Raw genomic sequence first — 13899 nt, forward strand, 5'->3', positions numbered from 1 at the left:
GACCTACACCAGCCAAGAGCCTGCTGATGGCCTATCAGGTACTGAGGCAGAAGTGACCTCACAGTCAGCATCGAAGCCATGTGCCTGGTTCTTGTCTATCAGGTACTGAAGTGGCACTGACCTTATAGGCCCATATCTGGGTCATGTGCCTGCTGCTGGATGGTCATGTTCTCACATGGAAGTGACCCTGTCATTGGCTCCCAGGAACATGGGGAAGGTTGTTCTCCAGGATTTTCTTGCTCCTGCAGTGGCTTCCCGGGAGCTGGGAGAGGGCCTAGGAGGTAGCAGGGCCCTGGCCCCAGGCACACCTCAGCACCTTCACCTCACGAGCCATGGGACCTGTCCCTCCTCCCTCCAGCCCTCTGACCGGCCAGCTGCTCTCCAACAGGGTGACAAGAGCCTCAGGTCTCCTTGCCGATCCTGAAGGCATGGTCCTGATGAACTCCCATAAGCACTGCTGCCTGCTTGTCCCCAAGTGCCCGGCCGAGGAAGTGTGTGCAGGGGTGTTATCACAGCCATATGCTTGGGAGGAACAGGAAGGGCCAGGTCCCACCTGTGCCCATCCAGACAGCTGCAGCAAGTACCTCGGGGACTTGGTTTATTTCAACACAATGAAAGTCTGGGTGTAGGGTGCTCCTACACCTAGGTGCACTCCCCAGTGCTGAGAAGCTAAAAAGAAAGTTTTAAGTGCAGGGAGAAAAGCAGAGAAATACTGCAGGTCTCATTCAGGCAAGATGTTACAGGATCTGCTTCTGAGGGTGTTTCAAGGGTGGCTGTGATGTGACTCAGGTCCCTTGTGAGCCACACATTGGAGGCATCTCATAGTCTTCAGCCACCCTGGACTTGAAGGTCCCAGGCTGAAATCTTTGCCTGAGTGCCCAGAAACTCCCCCTTGGCTGGAAGGGGTCTCCCAAATCCTGCTGCCCTCCATCCCACAAGGGGTGTCAGGAAAAAAACCCTCCTTCCCCCAGGTACTGCTGGTCATGGAAGAAACAGCCTTGCCAGAGAGGGGGTAAATCCACCCGTATTTGGAGATGTTTCCTGGTGGGAATCCAGCCCTGAATTCTCCCTCTTTCACTCATTTCTACTTTCTTCCTCCACCCCTCTGACTGTGAGGTGTGTCATGAGCCCATGGCATGAGCGATCAGAGGAGGCTGTATCCTGCCCCATGGCTCAGGGCTTGGGATCCTTGGCACCTCAGGAGGGTCACAGTCACTTGGTTTTTCCAGGCCTTTGCTGTGAGGTCTCATGCATACACTTGCTTTTTCAGTGGCCCCTCCAGGCTGCCCAGATTATCAGCGTGGCATTGCCCTGGACTCAGCTCTAGCTTCACAGTCCTGACCTATTACGCAAGGGGAAAAATACAGTACAGTGTAGACTGTGGTGTGACCAGAGGAAGTATTGCTGAAAAGCATAGAAGGCATCAAGCAGTTTATAATCACCCTCAGGACATTCAGTCCTAATCTTTTCTCTTTCAGAACAAACTCAGGCTTCATCCCGCAGCCACTGCAGGCAATGGAAAGATGTATTTTGGCTTCTTTTCCCCACATTGGTGTGCTTGAGCGTGAGCCCTAATGCTTTAATCTTGGGTTAAGTTAGATTAGCAAAGACATGTTCTAAAATCATAATCCTGGACATGCTATTAGAAGTAGAGTCAATCAGAAGTCCCCCTGGCGCTCTGCCCCATGAGCAAGCCTGGGCACATCTGCCTCCAGCCACTTGGCCAATGGCAGAAATGCCTTTTTTGGGGGGGCTGTTTTAAAATATTTCCAGGACCTGGGCACTCCGTTGACCATACCATTCTCTCCAAGACTAGTAATCTTCCAATTCTGCCCTTTATTTTGCTCCTCTTTAGTTGAGACTGCCAGCATATTTAGTCTGTCCCACTGCACTCCCCTGCTGCCTGCACTCTTGCTAATGCAACCCAGGGTAAGGGTGGCTGTCTTTGCTACAAGAGCACCTTGCTGACATCCTGTCAGCTTGATGCCCACCACAACCCCCAGGTCCTTCCCCACATCCTCTTTCTTGTCCTTCTTGAAGATAGATGTCATATTTGGGGGGAAAGGTGGGGAGGGCTGGGGGCCAGGCAGTGTCTGCGGGGCTGTGTCAGCTCCTGCTGCACCGCTGGTCCCTGTGGTGCCAGGAAAGGGGATGGGAGATGGGGCAGCACAGGGGTGGCAGCAGGTCAGCAGGGCAGGGGCAGGGGGCAGTGGGGGCTGCAGCAAGGCTGGTATTTGTGCAGTGCAGCAGCTCTCACATTCATCTCACATGCAAAAGTCCTGCACTGACCCCAGGCAGAAACAGGCCATTTCCCAGGTGACCCTTCCACCCTCCCAGCAGGTCAGGGACATACGAGGAGGGCGCTCTGCCATATCCCTGCTCTCTGGAGAGCATTGCCCCAGGTCAGTGTGTCTGTGCATCAGTGTTGGCCTGCTCAGTCAGTCCTGAACCCTCCCCTGTGCTCCCCGTGAGGCACCGAGCCGGCGGTGCTGCTATGCAGAGCGAGTGGCTGCGGGGCAACGGGGTTTGGGGCGACTCCATACTGGCCATGGTGGTCAGGGTGGGAAGCAGACCCAGCTGGACAGGAATCCTTGCACCTAACAACCCCTACCAAGGGGTCTGTGGCCATGGACGATGCTCCAAGCAATCACAGGGCATTTCAAAGGGCTCAGGCTGTGTTCAGGTGTGTCATTTAATATAGTCCATGGTTTCTGATTGAAGGAGGCATGAACAACTCTCCAGGTTCCCTTCCCTGTGCCTGCAGGGTCCACACTGCCTCCAATGGGATTGCAGAGCTCTCACTAGCCTGGACATTCATTGGTTTATCCCTTTACCTATGGGTAACTCCACTTCATTTTGTGAAGCTCCATTCACTGTCCACCCCAAGGCACATGGTGCCCTTGGAGATGCCCTGTGCTCTCCTGGAGGAATCCATACTCCCTTTGAGAAGGACAGGCATCAGTCTCCAGCCCTGTCATATGGGAGATACTGCTTGACCCTTCACCACCTCCAGGAGCACTGGGCACCCACAAGTGACAACTGAATCCAGCCCTGGTTCCCTAACAAATCACCCCTTGAGTTCATTGCCTTGAGCCCAGGAGATCCCCTGAAAAGCAACAAGCCCTTTCAGGGTGAAAGTCCTTAAGCACATTTTTGACTCCAGCTTTGGAAAAAGAGCCCAACCTTCAAGCACTGAACTGAGGAAATCCCCTTTTATTAAAGAGACAACGTCTGCCACAGTGATAGACAAATTCCCAGAAGGCCTCTGGGTCAGAGAGACTGAGTTTGTGCTCCTAGAGAAGTGGAAGGAATTCAGACCTTTGTGGACTAACATGATTATCACAGGGAGAATGCGCAAAGCATGGGCAGGTTATTTCTGCTGAACTAGTACCAGCTGAATCAGTTTCCTCAGGGCATCTTTGAGCTCCTTGTTCCTCATGCTGTAGATGAGGGGGTTCACTGGTGAAGGCACCACTGAGTACAGAACAGTCACCACCAGATCCAGAGCTGGGGAGGAGATGGAGGGGGGCTTCAGGTAGGCAAAGATGCCAGTGCTGATGAACAGGGAGACCACGGTCAGGTGAGGCAGGCACATGGAAAAGGCTTTGTGTCGTCCCTGCTCAGAGGGGATCCTCAGCACAGCCGTAAAGATCTGCACGTATGACAGCACAATGAAAACAAAACACCCAAAGAATAAACAGGCACTAACCACAAGAAGCCCAACTTCCCTGAGGTAGGAGTCTGAGCAGGAGAGCTTTAGCATCTGGGGAATTTCACAGAAGAACTGGTCCACCACATTGCCTTGGCAGAGTGGAATTGAAAATGTATTAGCCGTGTGCATCACAGCATTGAGAAAACCACTGCTCCAGGCAGCTGCTGCCATTTTGACACAAGCTCTGATGTCCATGAGGGTCTCGTCGTGCAGGGGCCTGCAGAAGGCAACAAAGCGGTCCTAGGCCATGAGTGTGAGAACAGGATACTCAGCTGACATGAAAAAGGCAAATAAAAATATCTGGGCAGTAAATCCTGAGTATGAAATGGACCTAGTGTTCCTCAGGGAATTGGCTATGGATTTAGGGACAGTGGTGGAGATGGTGCCAAGGTCAAGGAGGGAGAGGTTGAGGAGGAAGAAGTACATGGGGGTGTGGAGGCAGTGGTCGCAGGCTACAGCTGCGATGATGAGGCCGTTGCCCAGGAGGGCAGCCAGATAGATGCCCAGGAAGAGTGAGAAGTGCAAGAACTGGAGCTCCCGTGTGTCTGCAAATGCCAGGAGGAGAAAATCATTGAGGGAGCTTCTGTTGGACATTTGCTCTGCCTTGGTTCAGGGCACTGTCCAAGGAGGAAAAGGCATTGACAAGTTAGAACAAGCTTCTCTGAGTAAAACCTAGTCCCCTCTTCATAGCACCCCCCACATTGCTTCTCCCCTTTGCCTTCAGTCCGCTCCCTTTCCTGACCTCTGCTTTGTGCTGAGGGTGCCGTGCAGCGCAGGGGCCTCTGCCCATGGGCTCCACAGGAATCAGCCCTGCTCTGCTGGGGGATGTAAACAGAGGTGTTAGACTGCCCATGTATTTGGTGGGGATATCTGAGGATGGGTGCCCTGAGCTGAGTGAAGGGGATTTGGTTTGGTGACCCAGGAGGAATATTCTCTTTTTATCCTTGTGAGAGACAAATACAGCACTCATGGCAGCTGTGTCTGAAAGAGAAGACCCTTGCGAGGGATTCACGTCTCCCAATCTTGCCCTCTTGAACAGGGGTGTCTGTATCTGGATCAGTCACACCAGCTCCCACTCTGGCAAGGGAGAGAAACAGGGCAGTGAAGGCAGGGGCTGACCCGACCCTTCCTAGACATCCCTGTCCCACTGAGATGGACCCTGCCCTCACATCAGTTTACTATCTGCACTGTTTCTTCAGGCAATGTAGTGGGAGTGTGATGTTACTGCCTTAACTGCAGCTGAACCCCCCTCCTTAAGCCCAGAGAGCAGGAGAGCAAGAACCAGACCAGCACAGACAGATGAGAAAACAAGGAGCAACACTGTGATGCTCCCACCACAGGGAAAGCAAGGAGTGAGAGACAGAAGGGCAGTCAGGAAAGCCTTCCCCTCACCCAGATGTGCACACCACCTCCCAGACCTGGACAGACAAGGACAGTTGCTCTCAGCCCCTTTGACACACAGTGGGAAATGGGCACGTTGTCAGAGAGATGTCCCTAACCTCTGATGGAGTTCAGGCTGCTGAGGAGGGGGCTCATGCCCTGGACCCACTGGCCTTGAGGGCAGAGGCTGTGCTGGGTGGCAGAGGAGACCCAGGGGGCTTGCTTAGAGGAAGAGGTCTGCATTGAAGGGCAAGACAGGGAGGTCTCCAAATTCCCCCTCCCACAGCATTTATGGTTCTAGTTTCCTCTCATTCACGGATCATTTCTTCACTGCTCGGAGCTTTTCCTCCTGGGAGCTGTTTCTCTCTCCCATGGCTTTTCCCTGCCAGCACTCTGCAAACAGGAGGAAAATGAAAGCACCGACTCAGGAGAGCCCTTCTGTTTAAGGTAATCCCTGTCCCTGCCTTGACTGTCCTCTAGAAAAGGCCTCTTGGAAATATCGTGGGGGTGAGCTGGAGCTGAGAGCAGCCCTGACCCATGCAGCACCATCTCAGCAGGAGAATGAACCTGCCTTGCCAGGGGTGACTCCTTCCACCCAGAGCTTCGCCCTGCAGTGCTGTGGGGAGCTCCGCAGGCAGGCTGAGTGCTGACCCTCGCAGGAGGCAGAGTCACTGCCCCAGGCACACAGCACCCTGGGGTGCAGGGATACTGCTCTGAATTCCAGCCCTGGAGATTCCTGCTGAAGATCTCCAGCACCATGATCTGCTCTGAGGTGCTCTAACTTTACAGTTAGATGAGGTTGGTAAGCGCTTTCTCCTGGAGAGTTTTTAAAGATCTCCTGGTCCCTGCCCCACTACTGCTCCGCTATCATGGTGACTATTTTTTTTTTCCTTAAACTTTTCTCTTGTGCTTTCCTCGCCTTGGCCCCCAGCCACACCATCCCATCTACATTGACCGAGGACAACCACAGCCTCACCTCCAAGCACAGCCTTGCTGGGATCTCCTGGGACCATGCAGGTGGGCCGTGGTGGCCAGCTCTAAGCAGACCTACATGCTGCAGGTCCCTACATGGTCTCAGAGGAGAGCGTATGGAGACATAGCATGACCCAGGGCAGAGCCTGTGGGCTGACACCAAGGCAGAGCTGGGGTCAGCAGGGCTGAGAAGAGAAGCTCCAGCAGCTCCTTTCTGCACCCGGGCAGGGAGTGATGCACCCAGCAGTGCTCCTGAGAGAGGATGGTGACACAAGAGATGGGGAGCACCATAAACTCTGGTACTGAGCACTGAGCATCTGTGCTGGGTCTGGGAGTCCTGGCAGGGGGTGCTGATGGCTGCAGCCCCCAAGAGACCCCCCAGCCCTGCTATCAGCAGTGAGTCCCCTCCACGACTGTTGGGAGCTTCTGGAGTGTCGTGGCTCCCATCTGCACCTCATCCCTGCACTGGCCCAGCCCTTGGTGCCCTGGCCACTATGGCCCTCCTGTTCAGCAGCCTCCCACCAGTCCCCAGCCCCTGCCCAGCCCTCATCCTGTCCCCCTGGGGTTAGTAGAAGGTCTGATGGTGCTTGGCCCCAGGGACAGAGGCCAGGCAGGGCTGGATTTTCCCTCCATAGAGGTGCTGAGCCCAGTAGGCAGATGGAGCTGGTCACATTGCAAGATCACCCCTCACCAGCACCACAGGGAATGGCCAGTGCTGGAAATGGCTGGTACGAGGGGCTGGGTCTGGGAGGAGTTTCCTGGGACAGTTTCTCCTCTCTGCTCACGCAACAACAAGCTGGGCTGCATCTTTGTTCTGACAGACCCTGTATGAGGTCCCCCATGGGAAGAGGATGGTCTACAGGCCCAGTAGACAGCCCCAGGATGTGCTCTGCATGCTCCCTGCCAGCCCTGCAGAGGACCCAGCAGAGGGCTCGTCCTCCCTGGACTCACAGCTGGATGCCCAGTCCTCTACCTGGGCATGGAGCCTTGTCTGGTGGTGACATTTGGGGTAAGGACTAGCACACAGGGTGTCTGAAGACACACAGATTGTCTGAAGGGCATGTGCTGGGGACAGGGCCTGAGGGACAGCAGCAAACTGATATGGCTCCTGGGTGCTGCTTCCTTCAACACAAGCTCCCACAAGGGCTCCCAGCCTTCTTTTTGGTGCCACCCGTCAGGAGGGAGGATGGCACAAGGAGCTGGGAGGGTGGGGAGCGTTAATCCTTCTTCAGGCACTTCCCAGGCCATGTGGAGTGCCAGGATAGCAGGGACTTCTGACTCTGCACCATGAACTTGCTTTAGTGTACCCACACTCTGAACATTGTCTTGGATTAAATGTCAGCATTTTTCTCTCCAAGTTCCCCTTCCTTCTCATCTCTCCCAATCCCTCCTCTGATCTCGCTGGCCATTCCCACACCCCCTCCCCTCTTCTGCCACAGGGCCCCGAGCTGATGGTGCTGCTCTGCAGAGTGAGCGGGCTGTGGGGCCACAGGGCCACGGGGTCACTCTGCACTGGCCATGCTGGTCAGGGTGGGAAGCAGACCCAACCAAATGGGGATCACGGCCTCTAATCCCTCCAGGGACTGTGGATGTGGCAGGTGCTTGGAGGCACTATGGAGCATTTCCAAGGGTACTAGTTGTGTCCAGGTGCGCCTCTACATCTTGCCCCTGGTATCACACTGACGACATGAATTGCTCTCCAGTCTCCCTTCCCCATGCCAGATGGGTCCCCACTGCCTCTGCTGGGATGGCAGAGTCCTCCTTTGCCCATGGATACCTGGGTTTAACACTTTACCTTTAGGTGACTCCATCTTGGAGGACCTCTCCCTTTGTGAGGCTCCACTCACTGCCCACCCCAGGCACACACTGTCCCAGGAGATTCCCAGAGATCTCCTGGCACCTCCGGCTTCCCCTCCAGAAGGACAGGCATCTGACACTGTGCTTTAACATGTGGAACGGCCCTGGGTGTGTACATCATCACTGACAATTCATCATCTCCACTGTTACTGGACACCAATGGGTGAGTCCTAAATCCAGCCCTTGGTCTCTAAGAGATCATAACATGATTAGGAGCTTTTTGCTTCTAAACCCATAGACATCTCTGCCCAGCAGGCCCTTTTGACATGCAATTCCTTAGGCCTCTTCTTGACACCAGCTTGGGAAGAAAAGCCCAGCCTTCAGGCACTGCACTGTGCAGAACTTACTTTATTACAAAGATACTGCACAGGAGTCAGTTCTGACGCAGCATTAGACACAATTTTATGTGGGTACCAGGTGAGATAGAGCAGTCTCAGTAAAGGTGGAATGAATCCAAATATTTGTGTAGTAACATGATAACAAATAATAATATTAATAATAATAGTAACAATAGTAATAATAAAAATAAAGTGAACAAACAAAGTTCAAGCTCGTTGTGATGCCCTGGGATTCAATTGTGGAGAGCAAAGGCAATTTTCCCACTGCTGAAAAATATCCACAAAATCACTTTCCTCAGGGCATCTTTGAGCTCCTTGTTCCTCATGCTGTAGATGAGGGGGTTCACTGTTGGAGGCACCACTGCGTACAGAACAGCCACCACCAGATCCACAGCTGGGGAGGAGAGGGAGGGGGGCTTCAGGTAGGCAAACATGCCAGTGCTGATGTACAGGGAGACCACAGCCAGGTGAGGCAGGCACATGGAAAAGGCTTTGTGTCGTCCCTGCTCAGAGGGGATCCTCAGCACAGCAGTGAAGATCTGCACGTAGGACAGCACAATGAAAATGAAACACCCAGAGAATAAACAGGCACTAAACACAATAACCCCAACTTCCCTGAGGTAGGAGTCTGAGCAGGAAAGCTTGAGGATCTGGGGAATTTCACAGAAGAACTGGTCCACTGCATTGCCTTGGCAGAGTGGTATGGAAAATGTAGTAGCAGTGTGCAGCAAAGAATACAGAAAACCACTGGCCCAGGCAGCTGCTGCCATTTTGACACAGGCTCTGCTGCCCATGATGGTCCCGTAGTGCAGGGGTTTGCAGATGGCAACATAGCGGTCATAGGCCATGAGTGTAAGAAGAGTATACTCTCCTCCAAAGAAGACAACAACCAGTAAGACTTGAGCAGCACATCCTGAGTAGGAAATGGCTTTTGTGTCCCACAGGGAATTGACCATGGATTTGGGGATGGTGGTGGAGATGGAGCCAAGGTCAAGGAGGGAGAGATTGAGGAGGAAGAAGTACATGGGGGTGTGCAGGCGGTGGTCACAGGCTACAGCTGCGATGATGAGGCCGTTGCCCAGGAGGGCAGCCAGGTAGATGCCCAGGAAGAGCGAGAAGTGCAAGAGCTGCAGCTCCCGTGTGTCTGCAAATGGCAGGAGGAGGAACTCGCTGAGGGAGCTGCCGTTGGACATTTTGCTATATCCGTGCATGGGGGACTGTCCAAAGAAGAAAAGACATTGAGAAGTTAGGAGAGACTTTGCAAGTAAAAAATCCCCCAAATGTTGCAGTTCTCACGCAAACGCCCACTTTGCCTCTCTCTTTCCTGAGAAGATCTGTGTGCAGCTCCCTTGCTTGAACTCCACTTTGCACTGGCAGAGTATGTTATGAGGAACAGGGACTTCTGCCCATGAGCTCCACAGAAGTCAGTCCGGCTGTATAGTGGTGGGATACATGGGAATGGGGGTCACTAGCTCGGACAGTCACAGTTCCTGTCAGGTGAAATCCACTGGGCATGTGGAAGGGCTTTTCAGCATCTGCACCACCACTTCTAAAGAAGGAGGGTTGAGGAGCAGAGTTTGGGGGATTTTTTAAAAGTGTTTATTTTCTTTGATGTGCCCCTGTCACCCCTGCAGAGTGATCCTCAAAGGCAGCAATTCTCAGCATTTCTACTGTGAATCCTGAGAAAAATGGATTCCCTGTCCCTTGGTGCAGAGTGAGGACAGCTTGTCTGTCTATTAGCCTTGTTCCCAGCTGTCATTTCCTCGCACCTCTTGGAGCTGGGGGATGATCGCTCTCATATGTAGCCTTAGAAAGAAACCAGCCCCTGCTGAGAGCAGACAAGTCCACTTTCAAAACCGCAGCTCTCCAACCATCTCTCCCTTTCTCAGGGCACCAGAGGGAGGTCTCCACACTCCCCTTCTAGCCAAGGACACACAGGGCTCTTTTCAGATGCCCATATACAGTTTCCCAGCACCATTTAAATACTCTCAGCATCTCTGCAGATTCCTCACGGTTCTCTTGGACATCACAGAGATGCTATGAGGCAGCGGTGCCCTTCTGGAGGGCAGCTCAAAGTCTGCCAGGACACCACAGGGAAACAGTCAAAGGACTGTTAGGACTGAAAATGGGCTCTCCCTAAGGGAGTGTCAGCTCATTTCACAGCTGCACAGACTGCGTTTCCTGCAGCCACACAGGTTAGAGAGGGGCTGCCGACACCTCACTCCCAAGAAGATCCCTGTGTTGCACAAGTCGCAGTGCAGGTGTCTGAACTGCAGCTGAAAACCCACCAACCCCAAGGAGCCCGAGAGAAGAACAGGGGCAGCATGGAGGGGACGGGAAACAAGGAGCAACACCACGATCCTGCTGCCAAGGGAAGCAAGAAGAGAGGGGCGGATGGGCACTCGGGAAAGCCCTCACCTTACCCAGCTGGGCATGCTGCCTCACAGACGGTGACAACGCAGGGAAGTCGCTCTCAGACCCTGGACTCCATGGCTGTCAGGGCAGATGCTCTGCTGGGTGCAGAGGAGACATGGGGGGCTTGTTCGGAAGAAGCTGTCTGCATTGGAGGGACTGAGCAAGACTTGCTCAAATCCATTCTCCCAGGACGATTCTGTTTGCAGTTCCCTCTCATTCCCTGCCCATCTCTGCCACCTCGCACTGTCCCTGCTGCCAGCTCTTACTCTGTCCCAACATCTTTTCCTTGCCGGTGCTCACAGACCCCATCCCACACTCTGTGGGCTCCATTCTGCCCTACAGAAACCACCCAGGACAGGGCACTGGGCACAGGTATCTCTGTTCTCACAGGTCCTAAGGAGCAGGTCAGGAAAACTCTTATAAAGCAGTCAAGGTGCTACTGGTGCTGTCTGTAGGCTGAGGTGGGGTTGAAGGGGGTTGATGAAGTTTCTCACAGACCAGAAATCACTGAATTCATGACTGAATCTATGAGTCATAGGATGGGATGGGTTTAGAAGATCCCTCGAGGAACCTCAGTAGCATTGCCCTGCAGCCAGAGACTTACCATGTCAGCAGCTGTGAAGATTCCTCCTACAATGAGCTCTCCTCTCTCCTCCCACTCCACACTGCCTTTCACTTCTCCCTGCCTTGTCTCATCTCATGTCAGCAGCAGCAGGCAGTGCCCAGAGCCCTGCTGCTCTTTGCAGAGGAGCTGCTCCTGCACACAGCTGTCTCTCAGCAGTGCTGTCAGGTTGCTGTGAGCTCTTTCCATTGCAGGAGCCTGGCCCTGCCCAGGAGCAGGGGCCCAGCTGAAGTCCTGACTTTCTCTGTCCCTTGTGCTCCCTCCTCCTGGGAAATGTTCCTGAAGTAGACTAAAATCATCACCATTGGTCTCTTTCTCAACACTGAAGGGAAACTGATTCCAGCATTACAATTTGTCTCATCACAGGATGGTTATCTGCAAGAGGTGGAAATGTCTCTCTCCTAACTAGGCAGGAAGCTACTCGAGGACAAGAAGGGAGGTCATTTCCCCATGGTTCAGGTTTTGATTCAGATGAGTCAATCTGGGCATCACATGCCCATTTAGAAGACCCTGGGATGCAGTGAGATTCAGCTCTCTCCCACGAACTCCACAAAAAAAAGCAGGAGGTGGGATTACAGAATCACAGAATCGCTGAGGTTGGAAGGGACCTCTGGAGATCATCTAGTCCAACCCCCCTGCTCAAGCAGGGTCACCTAGAGCACATTGCACAGGATTGCATCCAGGCGCGTTTTGAATATCTCCAGAGAAGGAGACTCCACCACCTCTCGGGGCAACCTGTTCCAGTGCTCTGTCACCCTCACAGTGAAAAAGTTTTTCCTCATGTTCAGATGGAAGTGTCTGTGTTTCAGTTTGTGCCCATTGCCTCGCGTCCTGTCACTGGGCACCACTGAAAAGAGTCTGGTCCCATCCTCTCGACACCCTCCCTTCAGATACTTGTACACGTTGATAAGATCTCCTCTCAGCCTTCTCTTCTCCAAGCTAAACAGGCCAAGCTCTCTCAGCCTTTCCTCATAAGAGAGATGCTCCAATCCCCTAATCATCTTTGTAGCCCTTCGCTGCACTTGCTCCAGTAGTGCCACATCCCTCTTGTACTGGGGAGCCCAGAAGTGGACGCAGTACTCCAGATGGGGCCTCACCAGGGCTGAGTAGAGGGGGAGAATCACCTCCCTCCACCTGCTGCCAACACTCTTCCTGATGCACCCCAGGATACCATTGGCCTTCTTGGCCACAAGGGCACATTGCTGCCTCATGCTTAACTTGGTGTCCACCAGCACTCCCAGGTCCTTCTCCACAGAGCTGCTTTCCAGCAGGTCAACCCCCAACCTGTACTGGTGCATGGGGTTATTCCTCCCCAGGTGCAGGACCCTGCACTTGCCTTTGTTGAACTTCATGAGGTTCCTCTCCAGCCTGTCCAGGTCCCTCTGAATGGCAGCACAGCCCTCTGGTGTATCAGCCACTCCTCCCAGTTTTGTATCATCAGCAAACTTGCTGAGGGTGCACTCTGTGCCTTCATCCAGGTCATTGATGAAGAAGTTGAACAAGACTGGACCCAGGACTGACCCCTGGGGGACACCGCTAGCTACAGGCCTCCAACTAGACTCTGTGCCACTGATCACAACTCTCTGAGCTCTGCCATGACGAATGAGATGACGAATTGTCAATGATGATGTACAAACCCAGGGCCATTCCACATGTTAAAGCACAGTGTCAGATGCCCGTCCTTCTGGAAGGGAATCTGGAAGTGCCAGGAGATCGCCGGGAATCTCCTGGGACAGTGTGTGCCTGGGGTGGGCAGTGAGTGGAGCCTCACAAAGGGAGAGGTCCTCCAAGGTGGAGTCACCTAAGGGTAAAGGGCTAAACCCAGGTATCCGTGGGCAAAGGAGGACTCTGCCATCCCAGCAGAGGCAGTGGGGACCCATCTGGCATGGGGAAGGGAGACTGGAGAGTGATTCATGTCATCAGTGTGATACCGGGGCAAGATGTAGAGGCACACCTGGACACAACTAGCACCCTTGGAAATGCTCCATAGTCCCTCCAAGCACCTGCGACATCCGCAGTCCCTGGAGGGATTAGAGGCCGTGATCCCCATTTGGTTGGGTCTGCTTCCCATCCTGACCAGCATGGCCAGTGCAGAGTGACCCTGTGGCCCCACAGCCCGCTCACTCTGCAGAGCAGCACTATCAGCTCGGGGCCCTGCTTCAGAAGAGGGGAGGGGGTATGGGAATGTCTGACGAGATCAGAGGAGGGATTGGGAGAGATGAGAAGGAAGTGGAACTGGGCTTGAAATTGCCGACGTTTAATGCAAGACAATGTTCCGAGTGTGGGCACACTGAAGTGAGCTCCCAGTGCAGAGCCAGAAGTCCTTGCTCTGCTGGCCCTCCACATGGCCTGGGAAGTGCCTGAAGAAGGATTAACGCTCCTCACCCTCCCAGCTCCTTGTGCCATCATCCCTCCTGATGGATGGCACCAAAAACAAGGCTGGGAGCCCTTGTGGGAGCTTGTGTTGAAGGAAGCAGCACCCAGGAGCCATATCAGTTTGCTGCTGTCCCTCAGGCCCTGTCCCCAGCACATGCCCTTCAGACAAAATGTGTGTCTTCAGACACCCTGTGTGCTGGTCCATACCCCAAATGTCTCCCCCAGAC

General features: G+C 53.8%; 1 protein-coding gene across 1 annotated transcript; it reads right to left on the reverse strand.

The window, feature by feature from the left end:
* Nucleotides 1-8492: 8492 nt before the first annotated feature.
* Nucleotides 8493-9452, reverse strand: LOC136995988 (olfactory receptor 14C36-like). The gene has a single exon (XM_067316982.1). The coding sequence runs from the start codon at nucleotides 9450-9452 to the stop codon at nucleotides 8493-8495; it is 960 nt and encodes a 319-aa protein (XP_067173083.1).
* Nucleotides 9453-13899: the final 4447 nt, after the last annotated feature.

The sequence above is a fragment of the Apteryx mantelli genome, unplaced genomic scaffold (assembly GCF_036417845.1).
Source record: "Apteryx mantelli isolate bAptMan1 unplaced genomic scaffold, bAptMan1.hap1 HAP1_SCAFFOLD_20, whole genome shotgun sequence".
NCBI classification, from domain to species: Eukaryota; Metazoa; Chordata; class Aves; order Apterygiformes; family Apterygidae; genus Apteryx; species Apteryx mantelli.

What these genes read in the sequence shown, in the direction of transcription:
- LOC136995988 (XM_067316982.1), bottom strand. Translation starts at nt 9,452, where the DNA reads ATGTCCAACGGCAGCTCCCTCAGCGAGTTCCTCCTCCTGCCATTTGCA.